This window comes from Crotalus tigris, unplaced genomic scaffold (assembly GCF_016545835.1).
Source record: "Crotalus tigris isolate CLP2741 ecotype Arizona unplaced genomic scaffold, ASM1654583v1 scf7180000017754.2947050, whole genome shotgun sequence".
Lineage (NCBI taxonomy): Eukaryota > Metazoa > Chordata > Lepidosauria > Squamata > Viperidae > Crotalus > Crotalus tigris.
In genome coordinates this window covers 1,590,664-1,616,200 of record NW_024096616.1, presented here as the reverse complement: position 1 = coordinate 1,616,200, position 25,537 = coordinate 1,590,664, and the positions used below count along the sequence as shown (strand labels likewise).

The 25,537-nt window shown below is 39.6% G+C and overlaps 1 protein-coding gene across 6 annotated transcripts in view; it reads left to right on the top strand.

The window, feature by feature from the left end:
• CAMK2A (calcium/calmodulin dependent protein kinase II alpha) overlaps window positions 1–22,612 on the top strand; it is a 169,067-nt gene extending 146,455 nt beyond the window's left edge. For 2 of the 6 annotated variants that reach the window (XM_039340881.1, XM_039340879.1), the window contains 5 exons: window positions 7,923–7,998; window positions 9,838–9,932; window positions 16,962–17,190; window positions 18,023–18,118; window positions 18,976–22,612. In XM_039340881.1, coding sequence (XP_039196815.1) covers window positions 7,923–7,998; window positions 9,838–9,932; window positions 16,962–17,190; window positions 18,023–18,118; window positions 18,976–18,979 — 500 coding nt within the window. In that variant the 3' untranslated portion in view covers window positions 18,980–22,612. Of the gene's footprint in view, window positions 1–7,922; window positions 7,999–9,837; window positions 9,933–16,961; window positions 17,195–18,022; window positions 18,119–18,975 lie in introns of those variants that run through there. The other 4 variants (XR_005556408.1, XM_039340880.1, XM_039340882.1 and 1 more) reach the window with 4 other exon arrangements.
• Window positions 22,613–25,537: the final 2,925 nt, after the last annotated feature.

Here is a 25,537-nt window from a genome sequence, read left to right as displayed (position 1 = left end):
TTGTGCCCTGCTTCATTTTGTACTCCAAGGCCAAACTTGCCTGTTATTCCGGTTATCTTTTGGCTTCCTACCTTAGCATTCCAATCCCCCATGATGATAAGGACATCATTTTTTGGTGTTAATTCTATAAGGTGCTGTAGGGCTTCATAGAACCGGTCAATTTCATCCTCTTCAGCACCAGTGGTTGGGGCATAGATTTGGACTACTGTGATATTGAATGGTTTGCCTTGGATTCGAATTGAGATCATTCTGTCATTTTGGGGATTGTATCCCAGTATTGCTTTTCCTATTCTTTTATTGACTATGAAGGCTACTCCATTTCTTCTGAGGGATTCTTGCCCACAGTAGTATACCTGATGGTCATCTGAGTTAAATTCACCCATTCCTGTCCATTTTAGTTTGCTGATTCCTAAGATGTCGATGTTCAGTCTTGTCATCTCTTTTTTGACTACGTCTAGCTTGCCTTGATTCATGGATCTTACATTCCAGGTTCCTATGGAGAAAAAATCTTTACAGCATCGGACTTTCCTTTCACCACCAGATATATCCACAGCTGAGCGTCCTTTCGGCTTTGGCCCAGTCGCTTCATTCTTTCTGGCGCTACTAGTACTAGCCCTCTGCTCTTCCCCAGTAGCATATTGGACACCTTCTGACCTGAGGGGCTCATCTTCCAGCGTCATATCTTTTTGCCTTTTAGTACTGTCCATGGGGTTTTCATGGCAAAGATACTGGAGTGGTTTGCCATTTCCTTCTCCAGTGGATCACATTTTGTCAGAACTCTCTGCTATGACCTGTCCGTCTTGGGTGGCCCTGCACGGCATAGCTTATAGCTTCATTGAGTTATGCAAGCCCCTTCGCCACGACAAGGCAGTAATCCATAAAGGGGCTTCCGGCTCTATTCTATTCTAAATACTCTTCTGAGAATAGATCTTCTTCAAGATCATAACCTTAGTATGATGGGAAAGGAATTGCATGACAACAGCATCATCCTGAAAGTAACAATATTTCCACATCAATATTAATATTAATAATAATAATAGTAAAGTTGGAAGGGAACTTGGAGGTCATCTAGTCCAACCCCCTGCTCAGGCAGGAAACCCTATCCCACTTCGGACAAATGGCTGTCCAGTCTCTTCTTAAAAACCTCCAGTGTTGGAGCATTCATCGCTTCTGGGGGCAGGTTGTTCCACTAGTTAATTGTTCTAACTGTCAGGAAGTTTCTCCTTAGTTCTAGGTTGCTTCTCTCCTTGATCAGTTTCCATCTGTTGCTTCTTGTCCTGCCTTCAGGCACCTTGGAAAATAGCTTGACCCCCTCTTCTTTGTGGCAGCCCCTGAGATATTGGAACACTGCTATCATGTCCCCCCTCGTCCTTCTTGACCAGAGGTTTTGTCTTATGAGCTTTCAGGCTTGTGCCAGAACCCATTTTCAGGGAATTATGGAACCTGCAACATTGTCCTGGGACATGTATATTCTCCTTCATTTATATAATACTAATAATTGATGTAAGATATGCATTCCATCCAGCTTTCCTAGGAAAGGATTGCTTTGTATGATTCTGCCTTCCAAAGAACTCAAAAAGCATGTTGAAGAGTTTGACACTGAGGGACAGAGACAAAAAAAAAAACCAAAAAACAACTTTCTGGCTTATCCACCAAATAAATGTAAGGATCCAGAGAAAGCATTCAGGCATTGCTTCATGGCAGCTTTTTCAGGAATAAGATCTATATAAAGGCACAAAACCTTGGCTGACAGTGACTTCTTAACATATTTGTAAGACTTTGTAACTGAATCCCTACACCCAATTGTTTAAAAGAACATGGATTTTGAGGTATAGCATGGCAGATGATTAGATGAAATTTCCGTCTTCTCAATTTTCATTTATGCTTCTTCATTTCACAAGCATTTAAAGAGATCCCACTACTTACATGGTTTAAAATTGAAACTCTAATTACAGGTAATCCTCGATTTATGACACAATTGAGCCCAAAATTTCTGTTACTAAGCAAGACAGTTAAATGAATTTTGCCCCATTTTATGTTCTTGCTTGCCACAGTTGTTAAGTGAACCACTGCATATGTTAAGTTAGTAACATGGTTATTAAATGAATCTGGCGTCCCCATTGACTTTGCTTGCAAAAGGTCGCAAAAGTGGTCACATGACCCTGGGACACCACAACCATCATAAATACATGTCACTTGCCAAGCATATTAATTCTGATCATTGTGACCATGGGGGTGCTGCAACGGTCAGGTAAAAAATGACCATAAGTCACTTTTTTCAGTGCCGTTCGAACCATCGCAAAACGAATGGTTGTTAAGTCGAGGTCACACTGCTTTATTTTCTTGTGGATATTTTCCCCATATTTTGTTTAATAAAGCAATTAATGTGGAGGTTTGGGATTCGTTTTTTGTTTTTTTAAATCCTCCTGACCTAATACTGCCTTTGAGCTGCCCAGTTCACTGTGTTATATTGCAGTTTTCAGTTAATGAGAGGTAAGTGGGAAACACTTTTCTCTCGACAAGGATCAAAACTCTCCTTAATTGTAATAGAGTGGGGAAACTTTATTTGCCCAATGCAGTCTGATTAGCATGACTGTTAATTATTCTGTGTTTCTACTTTTTTTAATTCCTGGCCATCCCCTGGGGTTAAATGCTTTGTTGTCCTTCCCTCCCTCCTTCCTTTTTGAAACAACTTATCTCTTCAAATATTGATTAATAATGTAAAGATCCAGTCTGTTAGTTTGGCTGTGGCTCTTCCATACTGTCTGCATTTCTGTACTGCCTCAATTCTTCCCAGAGCAGTTTGAATCTGACCTAAAATCATTTTCCCTTTGGTTGGCTTTGAAATGCAGTGGATGGGAGCACATAAGATTGGAAGAGCCTTGCTGGGAGCACATTTAGTTCAGCTTCCTGTGTGACTCGGTGGAAAACTGGAAACTGTCTTCCAGCTATTTCACCTCAATTCATATTAAGACAAGCTACCTGATCTTCCACCAATTTGTCCAGTCTCCTTTAAAACCATCTAAATGGCAGCTACTAATAGCAAATTCCAGCTATACACTGTGAAGAAAAAAAGTTCCTTTTATAGTCTTAGAATTTCCAAACATTTAATTTTAATGAATTATCTGAAGTTATAATATTATACGGAAGGGAGAAAGCTGCTTTTTACCCTCAGAAATACACAGTTTGCACATTTCTTTGGTGTCTTTCCCTATACATTGCATTTCAGTTTATAAAGCTTTAGTTGCTATAGTTTTTTCTTGTAAGAGAACTGCTCTAGATATGTAATTGTTTGGGTTGACTCTTTTCATATTTTCTAGTTTTTTAATATCCTCTTTTAGATGCAGTGACCAGCATTGTGTACTTTCTCCAAATGTTAGTTTTTATATATTTTCCTAAGGGAGTTACTGTATCAGCAATTCTAGTTTAAATTCCCTTTCTGATATTCTGAGCATGGAATGTGTCTTCTTTGTTCTCCTGTCTTTCTCCTTCTTACACAGCAGTGAAAATACATATATGCGCATCCACGCACACACACACACACACATACACACACACACACACACACATTTATGTATGTTTGTGTGTGTGCACATGTATGTGTATGTATTTTCACTGCTGTTTTAGGAACAAGGAGAAAGACAGGAGAACAAAGACAAATTCTATGCTCAGACTATCAGAAAGGAAAGAGCCATGGTGCACAGTGGTTAAAATACAATATTGCAGGGAAACTTTGCTCACAGCCAGCAGTTTAATCCTGACTGGCTCAAGGTTACTCAGCCTTCCATCCTTTTGAGGTCAGTAAAATGAGGACCCATATTGTTGGGGCAATATGCTGACTCTGTAAACCACTCAGAGTGTAAAGTACTATGGAGTGGTATATAAGTCTTAGGTGTTATTGCTATTGCCAATTCCCCAGACCACATATCTTCTTCCATGCCAGCTGAGTTTGTTCAGGAATTTTTTTGTGAAATACTTCGTCAAATGTTTAAAAAATCCAAGTATATAGTATGCCTGAGTTTATATAATATACACCAAGTTTCTTTGTCTATATGTTTGCTGATGACATCATCATCAATAAACTATTTGTAAGATAAGATGTGGTTTGTGGAAGCACTGCTGGCTTTTCAACAAGCTTCATTTTTCTATGGAGTTACCTACTTTTGCCTTTAATAATACAACCATTTCTAACAGATTTATCATTTCCACTATTGCCCCTAGCTATTTTCTAGCTCTTTGAAACAGATACTGATGTGAAATATGAATTGCATATTTCTGGGAAAAGATCAGAATTTTCAGGTTGGCTTAGAATTTCATGTCCATTACTTTTACTTTAATCAGATAGAGCTGAGACCCTATACCATTTCAGGCTGTCCAGTTTTTTCTTAAAAACCTCCAGTGATGAAGCACCTACAACTTCTGAAGGCAAGCTGTTCCACTGATCAATTGTCCGCGCTGTTAGAAAGTTTCTCCTTAATCCCAGGTTGCTTCTCTCCTTGATTAGTTTCCATCCATTGTTTCTTGTCTTTTCTTCTGGTGCTCTGGAAAATAAGTTAATCCCCTCTTCTGGCAGCCCCTCAAATACTAGAATCCTCCTATCATGCCATCCATAGCCTTTCTTTTCTCTAGTCTAGCCATTCCCAATTCCTGCAACCATTCTTCATATGTTTTAGTCTCTAGACCTTTATTTTACTTTCATTTCCTTCAGTCTTCCTCTTGAAAAAGCCAGCTTGAATATACTGTAAATATCTATACTACATTCTCACCTGTAAAAGCAGAACAAAATAAATGGTTTTATATCATCCGGAAATTTGACAATTACCCCTTCAGTCTGTTCATCTATGTCAGACATGTCAAACACAAGGCCCAGGGGCCGGATGCGGCCCACAAAATGGTTTCATGTGGCCCATGAAGCCATTCTGGAAACAGTGAGGGAATGGCCCCCACTGCCTTGGCCCTGGCCCAGGCCAGCCGGGAGCCAATGTACAATTTTGTGGTGGCCATCTATGCTGAAACGCATTCAGTCTTAGCTCCATAAGCCCCGCCCCACGCATGGCCTGAGAGGAACAGTGAGGCTCCTCCAGTGGACCATGCCTTGGCACTTGCCCTGGTCCCACCCCCTTCTGCCAGAGACCCTCAGATCTATCCCACTCCTGCCCATGCCCCCACAGGCACCCTTGACGCGAACGATGTAGAGCTGACCACACCCACCCAGTAGGCCACACCCACACTGGCCACACCTACCCAGCCACCTGAGGGCAACCGCAATGCTGATGCAGCCCTCAATGAAATTGAGTTTGACATCCCTGATCTATGTCCATTTTTAAAAACACTTGGCAGGTTTAAGATGTGTGGACTTCAACTCCTAGAATTTTCCAGCCAGCAGGGGGAGCTTATTTATTTAAAATATTTACTGTATATAGAGCCACCCATCATCTAACCAGCTCTAGGCAGCTCCCAATCAAAGTTAAAGCACCATTTAAAACCATATTAAAACTATAAAACTAAACATATTAAAACATTAAAAACAATAACAAAAGTTGAAGTTTGCATACCTTAAAGTTGTCAAGTTTGAAACATACTGGTCTAGATCCATAATAAAAATTTTGAGCAACATATGAGCCAGGACAGATCCCATAGTGTTCCACTTAATACTATTCTCTCTAAGCTGATGGGGAGCCATTTATGAGAACTATCTAAGTGTGGTCATTCAGCCAGTTATGACAATTACATCTTTTAGCCCATCTTTTACCATTTTATTAATAAGGATAACAGAGACTTTGTCAAATGTTTTGCTGAAGTCAAGATATACTATGCCCATGACATCCCCCACCAGTTTATTAAGATAATGAGTCTGTTAAATAGAATATAGGGTTAGCGTGACATGACTTGTTTGTGATTAATCCATTCTGCTTCTGGCTAATGTTGCATTCCTATCTAAGTGCTCATAAATATGCTGTTAAAAATCTATTTAATCAGGCTAATTGGCTCTGAAATTCCTTCAGTCCAACATATTCTTTACTTTTCTGAAAAGAGGGACACCTTTTGTTCACCTGCACTTTTGGGGGATGTCACCAGTTTTCCAGGAAAGATGTCAGGAGTTGTGCAACCATCTCTTCTACATCCTTCCATGTTCTAGTGATTCATCCTGGAAATCTGACTTTGTTTAAATTTGCTAAGTGTGCTTTTATCCTCCCCTTGTTCAGAATTATCTGCAACTCCTTCCTTCCATCAGTGTCACTACAGTAGTCATTGGGGCATCAGTTCCTTTCTGAGAGAAGGCAGACATAACATAGGAATTGAGATATTTTTACTTTTCCTCATATCCTGTATCACTGATGGCGAACCTTTTAGAGATCGAGTGCCCAAAAACTGGCCCTGCCCCTACCCCGCCTGCCCGCAGGGCCACTCACCACCTCCAGGGCCCGCCACAGATTGCCCAGGCAGCCCACCAGCGCCATGGCAGCCACGCCCTCTGCCCATGCCCCACAGCATCAACTGTGCATGATCGGGCGTGAGGATAGAGTCTTGTTTACACTGCTGGCTGCCATGTCCTTGGCTGTGCTGCTCCGTGTGGGCCACACTTGGAGGTGACTCTCCTCCAGGGGGCTGCTGGTGAGGGAGGGTCGTGGGGGGAGGCAAAGCTGGGGCAACAGCATGTGTGCCCACAGAGAGGGCTCTGAGTGCCACCTCTGGCATCCGTGCCACCACTGTCCTATATTTTCCTTTATGGATGCTATGTCCCTGGAGCTGTGATGTCTCATTAGCTGCGGCTAACCTGTGTTTGCAGAGCTCTAGCAGCCAGTCGGTGCTCACCTTTTCCTCATGCTGGTCCTGGAAGAGTTCAAAGAAGATAATTCAATGAATGTTCCATTTTCTGAATGATTCCTGCAACCCTCAAATGTAACAATAAATTACTAGCCTTCCCATCCATATTTTTCAGTACAAGTATGGTACTTGTGATTGCTGATTTCTGGGGGCGGGGAGAATCTGATAAGAAGTTCTTCAAGGAAAAGTCAATTGTTTAAAAAACAAACAAAAAAAACAAAAGCATTAAAATAGTCCAAACACTTCCCAGCTGCCTTGCTGCTATTGTTATATTTAAACATCTGTGAAGGTGAAATGCAAGTACATTAACAATTTCACTATTGGTTGTTTTTTCCAATAGCTGTGATCATAATTGCATGTTGCAGCTGTAATTGGATGGGAGGGGGAGAGATGAATTCTAAACAATGCATATAGGAAGAGACAAACATCAAGAACATTATGCTAAATTATTCTTGGGAAATAAGGGATATTTGCCTTGAGCTCAGAGCCAGTAAGTGAGATGAGGCAAAGTTTTATGCAATGGAGAGGTGAACTGCCCCATCCCTACCCCAAAACCTGCAGAACTGCAAAGAAAAGCACCAGCTTTGCAGTCCTTAAATGAACAAACAAACCAGGGCAGAGCCAAAACCAAAGCTGAACTCCTGGTGAAGTCAGGTTAATCAAGGACTACGCCAATCTCCACATGGCACAAAACAGGGCAGAAGTGCTATGTTCCTCACCTTCAAAAGATGTTGAAGTGAAGGACACGCATTAATTTTCGGTTTTGCATAACTGCTGCTGCAGGTTGTTTTTACTTTGCATAATTCATTCTGGTTCAGATAGTTTTTGATATGCAGAAAACCCACCCTTAAGATACTGAAGACCTTATTTATCATCACTGTGGCTGCTGAGGTGTCCCAAAGGCTTGACTGTATCTTCAAAGCAGTGAGAAGTAGAAACCGGATCCTCCAAATAGTGAAACCCGATTTCTACGCCCAATCACATTCTATGCGTTCCCTATGCACAGCAGAAACAGACATACAGCTCTAAGAAGTGCTCCTTATCGTTGTCAGTTTCCATTTAATATTTTCTTCTCTTTTTTTTAAATCCAACAGTACGGAAACAGGAAATCATTAAGGTGACAGAGCAGCTGATTGAAGCAATAAGTAACGGGGACTTTGAGTCCTACACGTGAGTGTATCTGCTGTGTGTTTTGGTTTGTATAGAGCAGGGGTAGGCAACCTTGGCTCTTTTATGACTCATGGACTTCAACTCCCAGAATTCTTGAGCCAAGGTTGCCTACCCCTCGTATAGAGGGAAGAAGTACACTTCTCAGCTTGCCCAGTGTGTAGGAGAATAGTTAGTAATTCTAAATGCCTTATCTATGGAAAACAGCATAGTGATGTTGGCGGGATTTGAAAGGTCTGCTTGCTCTGAAGGCAAGCAAATTAGTGACTTTCTTTGACTAGTATTTAAAATATAGCTAGAAATTGACGTCAGGAACTTTTTATCTGTCCACTGTAAATTATCTTGTTATTATCTTCCATCTTAATTATTTAAAAAACGGACTATTTTGGACCAGTGATAAATCTCACCTGTTACTGCTGATCAAATTGTGATTCCTGGCTGAGAGAATGAACTGCATGAATGTATTTAATGAAGAATGGGGGACAAAGACCTGTTTTTTCTTTTGTCCCTGAGAATGAAGTTTAAAAAAAAGCAAGTATTCAAAAACCTCTACTAGCTCTGAAAATAACTAAGTAGCAAGGTGATTCAAACATATCATTGTTAGATCCCTGCAGAAATCTTGAAAGAGATATGGAATTAAAGAGAAATAATTTTTTAGAGATGGTTCAGATAAGACAATATTGCTCATTCTTATAACATTCTGGTGGATTCAGACAATATTGACCTTCATTTGTAATCCCATGTTTTATTTTATTATTAAAAGGGAAGACAGAAAAGCTAATTAATGGTAACAAAACATCCATGAATTACAAGGGTATATCCTTGGTGGGTAATTATGAATTAAGAGAGTAGTCTCCATACATTTTTTTTAAAAAACAAACAAACAGTAGAATGTTTTATTTGGAAACAATAGTTTATCTTCTCCCTTTGCTGTTATTGTTCCTTTAAGGTTTATTTTCTTTTAAAAATAGATTTCTCGAACATGGCTCTATAAAGTCTGCCATCCCATTTAAGAATAATCAGTACAGTACGAGCAATATAAAATAATGCCATTATTAAATTGTTTAAATCATAAACCAATAAAAAAGCAGTAGCAAAGAATTCCCATCTAGAAGATCTATAAAACACAAAAACTTGTGGACCAAGTAGATGTATCACTTGAGAATTGAAACCCTCCCTTTAAATCGTCTCAGAAGTCAACCAGTAGCAGCATAATTTTCTTCACACAGTTGACATGGACTTTTAGCAGGTCACTGCTGCTCCTGAGAATACTGTAAGACTTTTAATTCATCTTTATAAACACCCCTAAGCATATTATGTCAACATATGTCACAATATTCCAGCATGGAACTTATAAAGATATATATTAAGGTAGATTGGTACAAGGTACTTCTAACAAGAATTGGCACTTCTCTCAAAATGAACACCTGATCCTTCAATGAGATATACAAGGAAGGGACTTTGATCCCAAATCAAATCAAATTCCTATAGCAAAAAAAAAAAAAAAAAAACCCTCCTCTCTTTGAATTCAGTTTCAGTGTGCTTACCATGTTCATAATTGACCTTGTCATGTCAATCAAAAGTCAATTGGATTGAGATGGGTGGCTATAGAAATTAATTGAATGAATAAATAAATATCCTTGGAAGCAGTGAAGGACAATTTTTTGAGGGATATTGCCCCACCTCCATTCACAGCCTTTTCTCCCTCTTTTTCACTGATGGGTGGGTACAGTTTTATACCCTCGCTTTATATTCACCAACATGATGAAAAGCTTCTAAATAAATTTGAGTAGTGAAATAATTATTTTTCTTGATCCTCTACCTTTTTATGGATATCTCCAGTAAAATGTGTGACCCTGGAATGACAGCATTTGAACCAGAAGCTCTGGGGAATCTGGTGGAAGGGCTGGATTTCCACCGGTTCTACTTTGAAAACTGTAAGCATCCTTTATGTTTTGAAAAGTTGCTGGACTTGGATTTAATTCTGTGTGTATGTTTAATCCCTAAACATTCAAAGGATGGAAAGGGGAGGGCATAGTTATGTATTTCTATGTGGAAGAGTGTTTTGCTTGTGAGAGAGAATGGTTGTTATATGCAAATTGAAGGATTAATTAATTATATAGGCCATCTCTATTTATCTATTAATTTATTTACAATATTTATATACCATCAATTATAGGCAATTAATTTTAATTTGTAATTTCCTCCTCCTTCTGAGTTTGTCCTTTTGCAAATGGCTTCTAATATATATATATATATATATATATATATATATATATATATATATATATATATATATATATATATATGTAGGTCTTTGGTTGTTCGGGTTTTCTCCCACGTAAAATTGGAAGTGTCTTGGCGACGTTTCGACGAAGTCCCATTCGTCATCTTCAGGCTGGTGCTTTCAGCTTCGTGCCTCGAGCAGCAGTGTGTGGTCTTGGCTGTTTCTTCCTTTTAACTGCCAGTGGAGGTATGAACTGATTGGGTGGGAGCTTGGCTGTGTTCTGATTGGGTGGAGGTGTGTTCTGATTGGTTAGGGGCTTGGCTGTGCTCTGATTGGCTGGGGGGTTGGCTGTGCTCTGATTGGCTGGGGGGTTGGCTGTGCTCTGATTGGCTGGGGGAGTGTTCTGTTTGGTTGTGCTCAGGTTAGTCTGAGTTGCAGAGGGATTCAAGATTTTGGGCTGCCCTGCCATTCCTTGGCTTCGCGTTCGTGGTCGTGCTTCCTCTTCATGGAGGGTGTCAGTTTGCTTCATGTATGGATTGGGGGGGTTTAAAGTGGCTAATGATGCAGCTGTGGTCTGGCTTCTGGTTTGTGGTCGTGCCTCATAGTCAGTGTGGCTTTGGGTTTGTTTTTTGCGTGGATGTTTGGTGGTGACATCCTGTGTGGTTTTTGTGAGTGTGGGTCTGGTATCATTTTTTGTGTTAGGGAGTCGTTTGTCAATAAGGGCGGGTTTCCAAATGGCTGGTAGGCGGGAGGTATCATCTCGCTTGTTCATGCTGTGTGGGCGTTTTTCTATCTCGATGGCTTCTCTGATTATTCTGTTATTAAAATGTTCACTTTTGGCAATGGTTCTGGTATTTTTAAAGTCAATTTCATGTCCTGTGGCTTTAAGGTGTTGGACCAGGGAAGATGTTGGTTCCTCTTTTTTGACTGAGTTCTTATGTTCTTCAATGCGTGCACTTATTCTTCTGTTGGTTTGTCCGATGTATGTGGTGGGACAAGTGGTGCATGGGATTTCGTATACTCCTTGATTTTCTAATTCAATTTTATCTTTGGGGTTTCTAAGGATGGTGGATATTTTTCTGTTTGTGCAGAATGCTGTTTTGATGTTGTGTTTATGGAGGATCTTACTGATTCTGTCTGTGATGCCTTTTATGTATGGGAGGATGGCTTTGCCGTTTTCTTGTTCTTTGTCTTGGATTTTAGTGGGGGTTTCTTTTTGGATTAGGTTTGTAATCTTATTTCTATGGAATCCATTGGATGTTAGTACATTGGTGAGAGTGTGTAGTTCGGGTTTTAGGTGTTGTTCGTCAGCTAAGCGTTTTGTTCTGGAGATGAGTGTCTTGGCTACAGAGTTGATCTGTGCTGGGTGGTGGTGTGAGAGAGCGTGCAGATAGCGGTTTGTGTGTGTTTTCTTCTGGTAGATGGTGTGTCCTAGGGAGCCATTGGATTTCTTGTAGACTAAGACATCCAGGAAGGGAAGTTGGTTGTTAGCTTCTGTTTCCATGGTGAACTGTATTTTGGGGTGTAGGCTGTTGAGGTGTGTGAGGAAGTTGTCCAGTTTTTCTTTCCCATGTGGCCAGATTATGAAGGTGTCGTCTACGTATCTGAGCCAGAGTTTGGGTTTGTGATCAGATTTTTCTAGAGCTTGGGTTTCAAAGTGTTCCATGTAGAGGTTGGCAATGACAGGTGAGAGGGGTGATCCCATGGGTGCTCCTTCTGTTTGTTTGTATTTTTGTCCATTATAGATGAAGTATGTGTTGGATAGGCAGTGGTTGGTCAGATCTAAGATGTGTTTGGGGGGGTTATATTTGTTTTGAATAGCTGTCAAGGCTTCTTTGATAGGCACTTGGGTGAAGAGGGATATGACATCGAAGCTCACTAGTAGGTCGCTGGGCTGTAAGTTTTGTTTCTTTATGATCTCTATAAACTGGAATGAGTTTTTTACGTGTGAGGTGATGGATTCTGCATAGGGCTGTAGTTGTTTGGCGAGAAATTTGGCTAGGTTTTGTAGAGGTGAGCCTATGGAGCTGACTATAGGTCTGAGTGGGGTTCCTTCTTTGTGTATCTTGGGGAGACCATAGAGTTTGGGGCATCTGGATGATTTCTCTCTGGGAATGATTCTTTGCTGGATCTCTTCGCTAATGGGGGAGGCTTTTATTTTGGATCTGGTGGTTTTTTCCAGGTAGGTGGTGGGATCTGTATTTAGGGGTTTGTATGTGGAGTCTTGGAGTAGGTTGGTTAATTTGGTTTGGTAGTCAGATGTGTTCATAACCACCGTGGCGTTGCCCTTGTCTGCTGGTAGGATTATTATGCTGGTGTCTTCTTTAAGGTTACGTAGTGCTGTCTGTTCCTCTTTGGGTAAGTTGCTTTGGGGTGGCTTGCTGGTGCAGAGGATGTTGGTGATTTCGAGTCTGATTCTGTTGGCGTCGTCGGGGTTGATTTTAGTCAGGCTGGTTTCAACTCCACATATAATGGTTTCAGTGGGGATGTGTTTGGGAGCGACTGCAAAGTTGAATCCTTTGGAAAGGACATTGGTTTCGGCTTTGGTGAGGATCCTATCTGAGATGTTATGCACTGTTTGCTTCATGTGTGGCTGTGAGGGAGGAGGGGTTTGTTTCTGGCGTTCTTGTAGTCTTCGGAGTTTGTTGGTGTGTGTATCTGTCTTGAAGGTGGTCTGTGTTTCGGCTCTCCAGACGGCAAGTTGTTTGGATTTGTCCCAAAGTGCGGGGTGGATCTTGTTGCTGAGTTTGAGGTGGAGTGTGAGGAGATCTTTGTTAATTCGGTCTAGGAGGAATCTTTTTGTGTGAAGTTCATTTCTGATTAGGGCCAATTCTGTTCTTTTCAGGATCCGTTTGGTGGCTGCAGAGTTGGAGTGGAATTTCAGTTGGAAACATGTGGGGATTAGATTTTGATCTCGGCAGTTGCGTAGGAATGCGAGGTCGCATAAAATGGAAGCTCTTTGGACTTCAAGTTTTTCATAGGTCCTGGTCAGATGGTGGATTTCCTCCCCGTAGAGGTTCAATATTTGTTTTCTGAGGTTTTCGCGGGTATTTGTATGTAGGTCTTTGGTTGTTCGGGTTTTCTCCCACGTAAAATTGGAAGTGTCTTGGCGACGTTTCGACGAAGTCCCATTCGTCATCTTCAGGCTGGTGCTTTCAGCTTCGTGCCTCGAGCAGCAATGTGTGGTCTTGGCTGTTTCTTCCTTTTAACTGCCAGTGGAGGTATGAACTGATTGGGTGGGAGCTTGGCTGTGTTCTGATTGGGTGGAGGTGTGTTCTGATTGGTTAGGGGCTTGGCTGTGCTCTGATTGGCTGGGGGGTATCCACCATCCTTAGAAACCCCAAAGATAAAATTGAATTAGAAAATCAAGGAGTATACGAAATCCCATGCACCACTTGTCCCACCACATACATCGGACAAACCAACAGAAGAATAAGTGCACGCATTGAAGAACATAAGAACTCAGTCAAAAAAGAGGAACCAACATCTTCCCTGGTCCAACACCTTAAAGCCACAGGACATGAAATTGACTTTAAAAATACCAGAACCATTGCCAAAAGTGAACATTTTAATAACAGAATAATCAGAGAAGCCATCGAGATAGAAAAACGCCCACACAGCATGAACAAGCGAGATGATACCTCCCGCCTACCAGCCATTTGGAAACCCGCCCTTATTGACAAACGACTCCCTAACACAAAAAATGATACCAGACCCACACTCACAAAAACCACACAGGATGTCACCACCAAACATCCACGCAAAAAACAAACCCAAAGCCACACTGACTATGAGGCACGACCACAAACCAGAAGCCAGACCACAGCTGCATCATTAGCCACTTTAAACCCCCCCAATCCATACATGAAGCAAACTGACACCCTCCATGAAGAGGAAGCACGACCACGAACGCGAAGCCAAGGAATGGCAGGGCAGCCCAAAATCTTGAATCCCTCTGCAACTCAGACTAACCTGAGCACAACCAAACAGAACACTCCCCCAGCCAATCAGAGCACAGCCAACCCCCCAGCCAATCAGAGCACAGCCAACCCCCCAGCCAATCAGAGCACAGCCAAGCCCCTAACCAATCAGAACACACCTCCACCCAATCAGAACACAGCCAAGCTCCCACCCAATCAGTTCATACCTCCACTGGCAGTTAAAAGGAAGAAACAGCCAAGACCACACACTGCTGCTCGAGGCACGAAGCTGAAAGCACCAGCCTGAAGATGACGAATGGGACTTCGTCGAAACGTCGCCAAGACACTTCCAATTTTACGTGGGAGAAAACCCGAACAACCAAAGACCTACATACAAATACCCGCGAAAACCTCAGAAAACATATATATATATATAGGGTTGAAGTAAGAATACTTTACTAAAAATATACTTATACTAAAAAGTTGCCAAGCTTTCGCTGGGGGAACTCCCCAGCATTGTCAGGGCTAAAAGGCCATTATAATAAAGGTGTGTCTATAACGTTATGTTCTTTTCTTCGGATGCCCCTCTCTATCCCTCCACTATTGGTCTTTGGAGGCATTAGTAACCTTGCATCCCCTCCTCTTCCGATAATACCAACGCCTGCCGTATCGGGGGGAGGATTCAATCTGATGTTTTCTTGTGTCTTATGATGGGGATAGGGTTCCACTAACTATGGGTTAATATCCCTTCCCAATTGTATACCTCTCTCCTCCTTTGTCATGTCAACAGCTCTTATCTGAGTATGGTATGCCTCAGCAATCATGTCTTTATTCACCACCCCAGTCCTCCTTACATCCGTTCCCTCCCGTTGTTTGGCACTCAAACCGCTCTCGTTACTCCTCCCCTTACTGATCGAGCGGGTTGTCATTCTATGCTTTCTCTCCCCTCTCCATGTGGGACACTCCTCCTCGTTGCTATGGGCAACCGCACACTCCGAGATTTTAACGTTAAGTCTTTTAGGTGTTCCGGCTCCACTGGTATCGCTTCCTCCCTCCTGGGGGAGTGTGAGCCTCACATGGGGTTGTTGGGCGGTGCGTAGATCATCCGTATCGGGCACCCTCTCCCTTTCTTTCTCCGTGCATGGGGAGTCCGTAGCCTCTATTCCAGCATCCACATGTTAGGGTGGGAGACTCTCTTGCTGCACGATCTGGTGCCGGTCACCTGGCAAGGGGGTGTTGATGGTATAGTTATTTACGTCCGTATGCAGGCGTTCCCGGCGGTGGGGGGATGCGGCTTCCTGTCCATAAAGCCGCAAGTGTTGGTATGATCACTTGTGATGTAATGAGTGGTAATTTGAGTCCCATTTCCACAGCGCTTGTTGTGCTGGATGCAAGTCAATGCGACGATTAATTGAGCCGTCATTTGAGAACCAGGCCTCTTTCAGTATCCGGCCTCCCTTCGTGGCATCACTAGCTACGATACAGGTATTGGGAAGGGATATTAACCCACAGTTAGTGGAACCCTATCCCCATCATAAGACACAAGAAAACATCAGATTGAATCCTCCCCCCGATACGGCAGGTGTTGGTATTATCGGAAGAGGAGGGGATGCAAGGTTACTAATGCCTCCAAAGACCAATAGTGGAGGGATAGAGAGGGGCATCCGAAGAAAAGAACATAACGTTATAGACACATCTTGGTTATCAGCTGGCCAATCAGGGCCAGTAACACGGTCTAGGAGTCGTGCGCAAACGTTACTTGAACCTACTTAAACCACCTTTATTGTAATGGCCTTTTAGCCCTGACGATGCTGGGGAGTTCCCCCAGCGAAAGCTTGGCAACTTTTTAGTATAAGTATATTTTTAGTAAAGTATTCTTACTTCAACCCTCCCAAAGACCTACATATATATATATATATATATACACATACATACATACATACATACATACATACATACATACATACATATATATATACATACATACATATATATATATATACACACACACACACACACATACATACATACATATACATACATACACATACATACATACATACACACACACACACACATGATAGAAATAGAAATGGAGATAGAGATATAGAGATATACCTACATATAATGTGTTACATGCATATAATTTGGGAGAAGGGAAAATTTCCAGTTTGAGCTGGAATTGGAAACTCTATGTTGTTAAGGCAGAGAAGTTGGCATTTATATTCTGTCTACTCTTCATTTCATGAAGTCAAAAACTGAGTTTTGAGTTGATGTTGTATATATTTTACTATTACATTTCTATAGATCTCTAGTTGTTTGTAAAACAAAATCTGATGTTGCTATGATGGAAGGCTGACAATAAAAAAGAGAAGTACAGAAACAGCAGTATTTAATACAGATTTAAATCCCTATTCGTACAGATTATTCTTAATGATTCTCAAAGTTTTACACAAAATCATTGGTGTTTTAATGTGGAGTGCATGTTGTTAGATTCTGAATCTGAGCTAAAAGTTTGCACAGTTGTTAAATTAAGCTTCTTAGATTCAGTTTTGAATTGGAGCAGCAAAAAGTATTTGTAGTCAATGAATAACAGAAATACACCTTTGAAAGAAATATTGTACTCTGTTTTAAATGTGGCTGGAGCACGCACTGAAATCCTAGCAAAATGTATCGCACGTCTGTTTTTTTTTTTTTTCAATTGATTCAGCTATTTCTTCACAAATGAGGTAATAATCTCTCAGGTACCCTGTGAAGATATTGGAAGCTACCTTCATATCAGTGAGTTTTGGGTTTTTTTTTCCTTTCCCCATCTGCAGTGTGGTCCAGGAACAGCAAGCCAGTGCACACAACCATCCTGAATCCACATATCCACTTAATGGGAGATGAGTCTGCCTGCATTGCTTACATTCGTATCACACAGTATGTGGATACAAGTGGAATCCCACGCACTGCCCAATCGGAGGAGACTCGAATCTGGCATCGCCGGGATGGCAAATGGCAAATTGTTCACTTCCACAGATCTGGAGCACCTTCGGTTTTACCACAGTAAGTCAATCCCAAGCTATGCTGATTCCTATTATCACTCCTCTTGGCACACAGATAGCTATATACAGGTGTGTCACAGTAAAATATGGATTCAAAAAGTCATTCTAAAGAAGATAGTAAAAGAGAACATCAATCAAAGTCATTGTTAATGCATCCAATATATAAACATGCAGTATTGTTTCATTATCTGTGCCCAGCATCTAAATTTAGAGCTCTAAGAAGTCCAACAATGAAGCCGAACAAACATTAATGTATTGTTGGGCTTTCACAAGAATGAAGTATATTTTAATATACTTTAAATGGATCCAAGATAGCATAAAGTTAACCTTCCTCTGTTCATATCCTTCTCAGAGGCATGGGTAATTTTTATAGCTTACATTAATGTGTTTGAATAAAACTGCATTCGTTAAATAAATAAGCAGTCCTTTTCTTCAGTGTTTTTAAAGAAACTGCCATTCTTTTTATTCCATTATCATATCCATACTATTATATCATAGTATTATATAATAATGGTATGTAATGGATTTTTTATACTGTACTATTTTGTGCTGTGGGAGGGTTGACATTTTACAGCCTGTGATGAAAGAGTGATGACCCAGCAGTAAGAATTTGAAACATGGGATTCAGATTTTCCTTTTCCTTTTTTAAAAAATAAGAAACTTAGTAAACTATGTAAAATTCTTCATGGAGGGATGGAAAAAATGTAGATTGGGCTGAATAACACTAGATGATTCACCCATTAAAAGCAATGAGTGCTTAGCTCTGAAAAGTGTGGATTTTGCATTCTTTTGCATTCAGCCATGTGTCTGGAATTGATTTTTTTTTTCTGTTGGGTTCTTATATGTAACAACTACATGGATGTTAGGTACAATATGACCCTTTCCATGCAAAGTAGAGCTGCGCCTATTCATTTGGCCGCTATAGACGGGTAAGAACTTCATTAAATTAATTTATCAAACATATAAATGTGCACAACTGTCAAGATGATTCCATATTTGTCTAACAGAGGACATTCATACAGCTTTAAACAAGTGACAAAAATAATTAATTATATGAGGCAAGAACAGCTAGTTGTGAAGAACCAGTTTTAGAAAACAGTGTTTGGGTGGAGTAAAATTTGCCCATCACTAGCCACCAGCCCTAAAAAGCTGCAGTGAAGCCCATTTTTATAACTGGGTTGACAATGCTTACATGTATGCTCTGTCTTGCATATTCTTTTATATCAGAGTTTGAGGGTTGAATACGCTATCTTCCATCTTCTCTCTTCAAGAGAAAATGGCTTTAAGCAGTTCTTGGGGCTGTGTAGGCCAACCCTAACTGAACCCAGTAGCACAGGTGTGGGGAACGATGGCCCTTTATGACTTGTGGATTTCAACTCCCAGAACTCCCATGCTGGCTCAGGAATTCTGGGAGTTGAAGTCCACAAGTCATAAAAGGGGCATCATTTCCCATATCTGTAATAATAGCTGGTCATTAGGCAATTCTTAGCAGGCTGTTCTCTTCTGGTCCCAAGGGATCATGGGTAAGAAGAAGCCCTTCCAACATAGCAGCCAACCTCCTATACAGTACATATTTGCTGTTAAAAGCCATCTTTATTTCCCCAGATTGTGAGAACTGGACACCAGTAGCAAACAAGGTTCCATATTTGTCTACAGAGGACATTCATACAGCTTTAGACAAGTGACAAAAATAATCATGAGGCAAGAAAGGCTAGCTGTGAAGAACCAGTTTTAGAAAACAATGTTTTGTTGGAATAAAACAACTATTTATTTTTGTGTCTTTCAGCTGAAGCACATGCCCTGCAGGCCAGGTTTCTCACTGCCTCACTACAAAAGGAAGATACTTGCTATCCTTTATCTAGGGAACTTGGCAGCTGGCTTTCCTATTTGTTTCTTGCTGGAATTCCTTTCATCCTTGGAACTCCTTACCAAAATAAACTGAGCACTCAATAGACTTTCTCCTCCTGTTTCACCTGGTTCATGTTTGCTATTCTGTGCCATCCTAGTAGAAGACAGCATGTGTCATGGCCCTGTTGCAGGAAACAGCTTTCTGTATACAACAAGAAACCAATCTGGAAGAGGCTGAGATAAAGCCTTCATCAAATTAAAAAAAACAGCACTTTCTGGCCTCTTCTCCTGGAAGTTACAAGCTACAAGTAGCTGCTCCTTCTAATGGGAGGCCAATTTCAATTGGAACATCCAGACACTATGTGAGGAAGCCTCTCTGAGTCAATGCCAGCATTTTCAATTATACCTGACATCAGCTGTCAAGTAAATACGATATTACACACTCCTAAAACCAGGAAGCAGGCAAATAACTTAGGTGCCCATACGCATCTAATAAATAAACAAAAATATTTGGTTTAAACTATTAATTACAAAAATTCCAAACAAGTGTCTATCACTTGAGAAAATCTCTATGCTCACAAATTTTTCTTGGAGTGAATTAAGGTTTTTTTTGAATGGCGTGTAAAATATATCATTAATTTATCTTCCCATTAGAATATGTTTTGTGATTAGGCTAATAGATATTCCCAACAATTCTAACAAGAGAAATGCCCTTTTCTTTTATTAGAGACTGGGCTGAAAGGAAATGGCCAGTAGTTTGTCATCAAGACCATGACTCTAAGTCAGTGTTTTTCACACTTGACAGTTTTCAGATGTGTGGACTTCAACTCCCCATGCTGACTGAGGAATTCTAGGAGTTGAAGTCCGCACATCTTAAAGTTGCCTGATTTGAAAAATATTGCTTTAAGTCAGGGGTCTTCAAACTTGGCCCTTTCATGACTTGTGGACTTCAACTCCCAGAATTCCTCAGCCAGCTAAGTGATCATAAAAGAAATAATAGCTGGAAAATATTGACCCGATAGCAATTGTTTCCAGGTTAGTTTTCAATATAGTAAGATATTTTCAAAATAATGAAATATAGTGAAGTATATAGTTGCCACTATTCAATTTACAATAGGAGCTTTGCTTATTATGACCAGTTGGGAAACAGCTGCCTAAAAAAAGTGCTGTTTTGACTTCATAGGCTACTGGCATTGTCTTTGTCTCAGCAGGTCTTTTGTTTCCTTACCTTTAGCATTATGAATCTTATTTTCTCTTTGCCTCTCCAAGATTTGGGTTCTTAATTAATTAATAGCAGTAGCAGGGCTCCCAGATCTGGGCTGTCTCTCTTTGCTACTATCTAGCACCAAGCAGTAACAATCAAATAAATCAACAAATGACTCCCAAACCCCTCCACCTACCTTTTCTACATATACATTTCAGGAAACGTGGCAGCATGGAAGATATCTATGGTGTGGAAAAAGAACTGCCCATTAATCTGAAATAAAAATAGAGGCCAACCCTTTCCAGCAAAGATAGAAAATGCAAGCTTTACAAATGACACTTTGAGGCATTTTGATGATGCTTTTAACAAACAAAATGAAACCTTTAGCTATTTCTTGTACTTTGCATGCCTTTTTATAGGAAAAATGAAACCCGTGTTATTTCGTAAACTTTTGAGTATTGCTGAAATGGATCTTTATGTAATACCTAGAAATATCAACTGTTTGGTTTGTGGTTGATTTTTTTTTTTAATAAAGTTTGGGTGGGGTGGGTGACTTAATATGTTATTGTTTACATTTGGAGTTGACTTGTGATAAATCGTTATGAAAAGTGTAAAAAAAAGTACAAGAAATTAAAAATGGGGAAGAAGGATGTGTGACATGGCCCTGTGGAAAGGTAGAAAGAAGTTGACATAATACAAGAAACCGGTCAGGTTCACTTGTTATATGCTACAGAAGTCTGACAATCCAAACTGCACATCTGAATGGCATCATGAAGACGGAATCAACTTTGGAACAGTGGCAATGCCTGTTAATATATCATGACATAAAAGCCAGCTTGAAGAAACAGAGAAATGGATTCTTCTTAAGCCTGTATAATTTTTTTTGAATGATAAAGAAAACATGTTGAAAATGACCTTTGAAGGCAGCACCTGCTTGCCTTCCAAGGATAGATATAAGAAGCCTGAGGATTATTTTTTTGGCAGTCTCTCTGTTTCTTGTTACCTTTTATTTTTTCCAGCTTTAAGAATCTTTACTCTTTGGTGTGAGATTAACTCCCATGCACTTCTACTACCAGGGGAATGAACTTATAAATAGCACTTCCTTCATCTGCATGACATCTAACTCTATAGACCACTATATGTATTTCAAAGCAAACAAACAGTGCTTGTTTAGGAACAATTACAGTAGAAAATGGATAAGCTTGCTGTATACATTTTGAATGATGTAGTTTTACCTTTTTCGTAAAAATGCTTAGCTTCCCATCTTCTAAGACAGTGTGAATACCTGATGCTATAAAACTATGTTTGCAAAATGCAAGACTAATTTCCCACTGGAGCAGGAGGGAAGTGATGACAATTACAGGGCGCCTACTTGATAGGATTTGATTGCCTTAAATAGAAGTTTACTTTTTTTATATGGAACAAAGTAGAAATATACCATTTACACAAACTGATAACATAATTGGATAATTCAGTGAAGAATTATATTGAGATTATTTGAGCTGAGAAGGGCTTTTAGAGTTCAAGAGGTATTGTATTATTGTATGGATATGAATACATGTTCATAATTAAACTACTTGGCTTTCAGAACATTTGGGGGACTTCCTTATCCAATTCTATCCTGGCATTTCAGATTAGCATGGCCCTTACTATCATGATTATTCTGTCTCATATCATAATTTTATATTGCACACCACTAAGCCTTCTACCTAGCCCTGTATTCCAAGGAAGAAATGTATCTTCTTTTGTGCTTGAATCTCCTTTTAACTTGTTCATCCTTAAATAATTGATTAAAGAGCTACTCTTGTGCTCTTTCCTCATGAAAATCTCAATTTAGGTAATAAATCTTAGATATTTGTCAGTGTTGCTAAACCTTGGCAGCCCATCTTGTCTGAGTTTTTACTTGTAGAAAGAGTCTCCTACCCATGTTTTCTATCAAGTGTTGCCATTAAGTATCTTTCTTAATGGCAACTTAAATATTGCATTTTGTAATATTTTATAGCTTCCAGTATCATTCTGAACAATGCTTTGACAAGCTAAGAGAAGCTGGAGTCTACAGGAAGCTGAGTTGAGTTTTTAGTCTTCCAGTAAAAAAAAAAAAACCCTGATAGACTGAAATGTATTTCAACTCCTTTGAGTTTTGCCTGCTGCATCTGACATAAGCACCTGCACTTTAATCCTCTGGATTGCATTGGCATTTCTAAAACTTTTTTTTTCTTAGGTAAGGAAGCATTTATATCCACATTATTATCCATTGCTGTACTTGTTTCTCTTCGCATTTTCTGTCCTTTCTTACTCTTTCAGATTTCTAGCATTTGTAATGGCTCATTTCTCATGATTCCAAACATCTGCAAAGAAATTGTCAATAAAACACAACGTGTTCTTATTATTTATTTTGTACCTGCTAGGGCTCATAACTAAGATTATCTTTGAAGACTGACCTGCTTTCCTAGGCCAGACAACGCAGTAACTTTCTTGATTGTAACATCAAAAAGGTGGGGAAGAAGTAGCTTACATACTGTACATCATTTTATCCTAAGAAAAGAACTGTTTCTATTTTTATTTAAATTATTTTGGCAGGGAGAGGGAAATTATTTTGGTGTCTAATGGATGCTAACTTTTTCTAAACACAATATCTTTGTTAATGTTTGGACAGCATCTCATAACATTTGCCTGTTCTTCCTTTGTCGGCATCATTTTTTCCCCCTTCTAACAAAATTGACAGCTTGTTTGTATTGCTTTCCGCCCATTCCCCAAGAAATTTCATTGATTTTATTTTTCTCCTACTTTTCTTTAAAGCAGAGGGGAGGGGAGGGGAGTGATTTTTATAATCTAGCAAAACATTGTCATCCCATACAGAAATATCAGACCCAGAACTGTCTTTTTGGATGTTGCATCAAAGTAATGGAATCATATTCAATGTGGTTTTTTTTTTTAAGTAAAAATAGCAAAAGTTTTGAGCAAAAAACAATTCCTGCACTCATAGTTAAGAAAGGATGTGCAACAAAAGCATCATGAATGAAAGGATAAAGATGCACAAACTAATCCAAAATCAAATCTTGTCCATAAACTGCGATGCAGGAGGTCTTGTCTTGACATTACTCTTTATGAAAATAGGAAACCAGGCTGATGTGTACTTTGTCTATTAATATTTTTATATACCAGTACGGAGATATCTCTTTCTCTGAAAATTTTCTAAATTTTCAATCAAGGTATCTAGTTTAGTTCTAGTACAGTGTTTAATAGAGCAGTGTTTCCCAAACTTGACAATTTTAAGGCATGAGGACTTCAACTCCCAGAATTCCACAGCCAGCAACGCTGGCTGTGGAATTCTGGGAGTTGAAGTCCACATGCCTTAAAATTGTCAAGTTTGGGAAACACTGCTCTATTAAATTGAACAAGATGAAAGAAGACTGCTCCAGCTGAAATAGTTTGTGAATACAGAAACTAATTTTAAAAGAATAAAGGAAGAATATTTTCTGCTGCGCTATACATTTACCTATTCGTTATTTTGCAAATCAACTTATTTCCGGCTCTAGAAAATAATAGGCACGTTGCTGAATTAGAATATTTCATATCAGAGCTTGTGACATTGTATAGTGTAAATTAGGCTGGTGAGATGACTCCCCCCCCCTAAACAAATGGAGATTCCAAATGAAGATTCCATTCAACTTGGTTTTCCTGCATGGCTGGGAATACAGGCTGATTCTTTTTTTCTTCTCAGTTATTGTTCATATTTTCTGTTTTATTTTTATTTCCTTCTCCTCAGTTCTTGCATGGCTGCAAACAAGCCACCTTTTGACTTTTTTCTGCCCTAAAATAAAATCTTTGGGACACAGTTTGGGATTTTCTTTTTCTAACCATTGCACAATTTTATGACTTTTTAACTTTAAGGGGAAGTAACAGGAAAAAAATTAAATGGAACTATGTGTATATATAAATATATATTATATAAATAACAAACACACAATATATGTATATATATATATGAAATACCTTTGGAAATATTTATTTCACACAAATGCAAAAAGCAAAAGCAAACTAAAAAAAACAGCTTTGTAATGTAAGCAAATAAAAACTTCAGAGAGTTTCTCCCTGTCATTTGCAACTTGATGTGACTGGAATACTCAAAAAAAAAAAAAAAAATCTTCAGTATCTTTTGTACGTGAATCAAAATTGTAAAGCAGCGTGATCGTGTTGGGTTCTTTCTTCCAGTTTTTTGAAGCTGTGGCTGTGAACAAATGATCACTGCTAAAATTTTATGCTATATTTTTGGGGTGAAGGGGGGGAAAATAAGGATTGTCAGATTTATTCTTGGTGTATAAGTGCAATAAAATAGCTACAAATTCTTGTATGGAAAATACTGATTCTCGTTGAATGATTCCTACAGTCTGTCTTCCTCTTATTTCTTTGTTCAAATTCTGTCTGAGCTGGATCATTTCCCGATTCTATAACCTTTGGTGTTGGACACTGAAACCACATTCTCTGTTTTCATCCCATTCCTGAGAGTGGGAATCTGATCTAACCAATGATTCATGAAACAGGTTTTATAACTACAAAAGAAAGATTTATTTTCACGAATATATTATAGGATGAGGTAAAGCCTGTCTCGGTACATCCTAGAACAGGGATAGCAACTTAACGCCCTATGCACTTCAAATCCCATAATTCCTAAACACTACTTCAGGAACTCTGGGACTTGAAATCCATAGGTCATAAAATTGCCATAGTTGCCCATCCCTGTCCTAGAGAAAAGTTTTAAAACGTGCTATATGTGTGCACATGTAGAAAGTAGAAGGAAGTGACCTCAGATTAGCAAGGCTTTTTAGTCAGTAGATCATGAGGTCAAAGAGTCAAGAGTCATTGGAGTCATTGCCTGAATGTATATTTCCCTCCTCTCTTGACCATGCTTTCCCCTCCCCCAATAGTAGTCAATTCTTTTTTTTTTTTCATCTACCTGGATGCCTTCAAATGTATAAACTCCACCTCCCACAATTCCTCAGGCAGCATGCAGTTACTTAGAATTCTGGGATTTGAAGAATAGCTATCTGGAGTAATCAGATTTGGAGATGATGCAAGGTGCTAAATAATCGGTCCCTCACCAGTCAAGCATCCTTCAAACATTTTTGTATATTATACAAATGTGTGTATAATAGTATGCACACTTTGCTCTTTATACTTGTATATAAAATTTAGTTCAGTGAGAAGTGCTTAAAGGGAGATGAGAATGGAGGCACAACCCAGTCCAAGTCTTAAACCAGAATCAGGGTGCTATAGCTTGCACATGAAGGCAAGA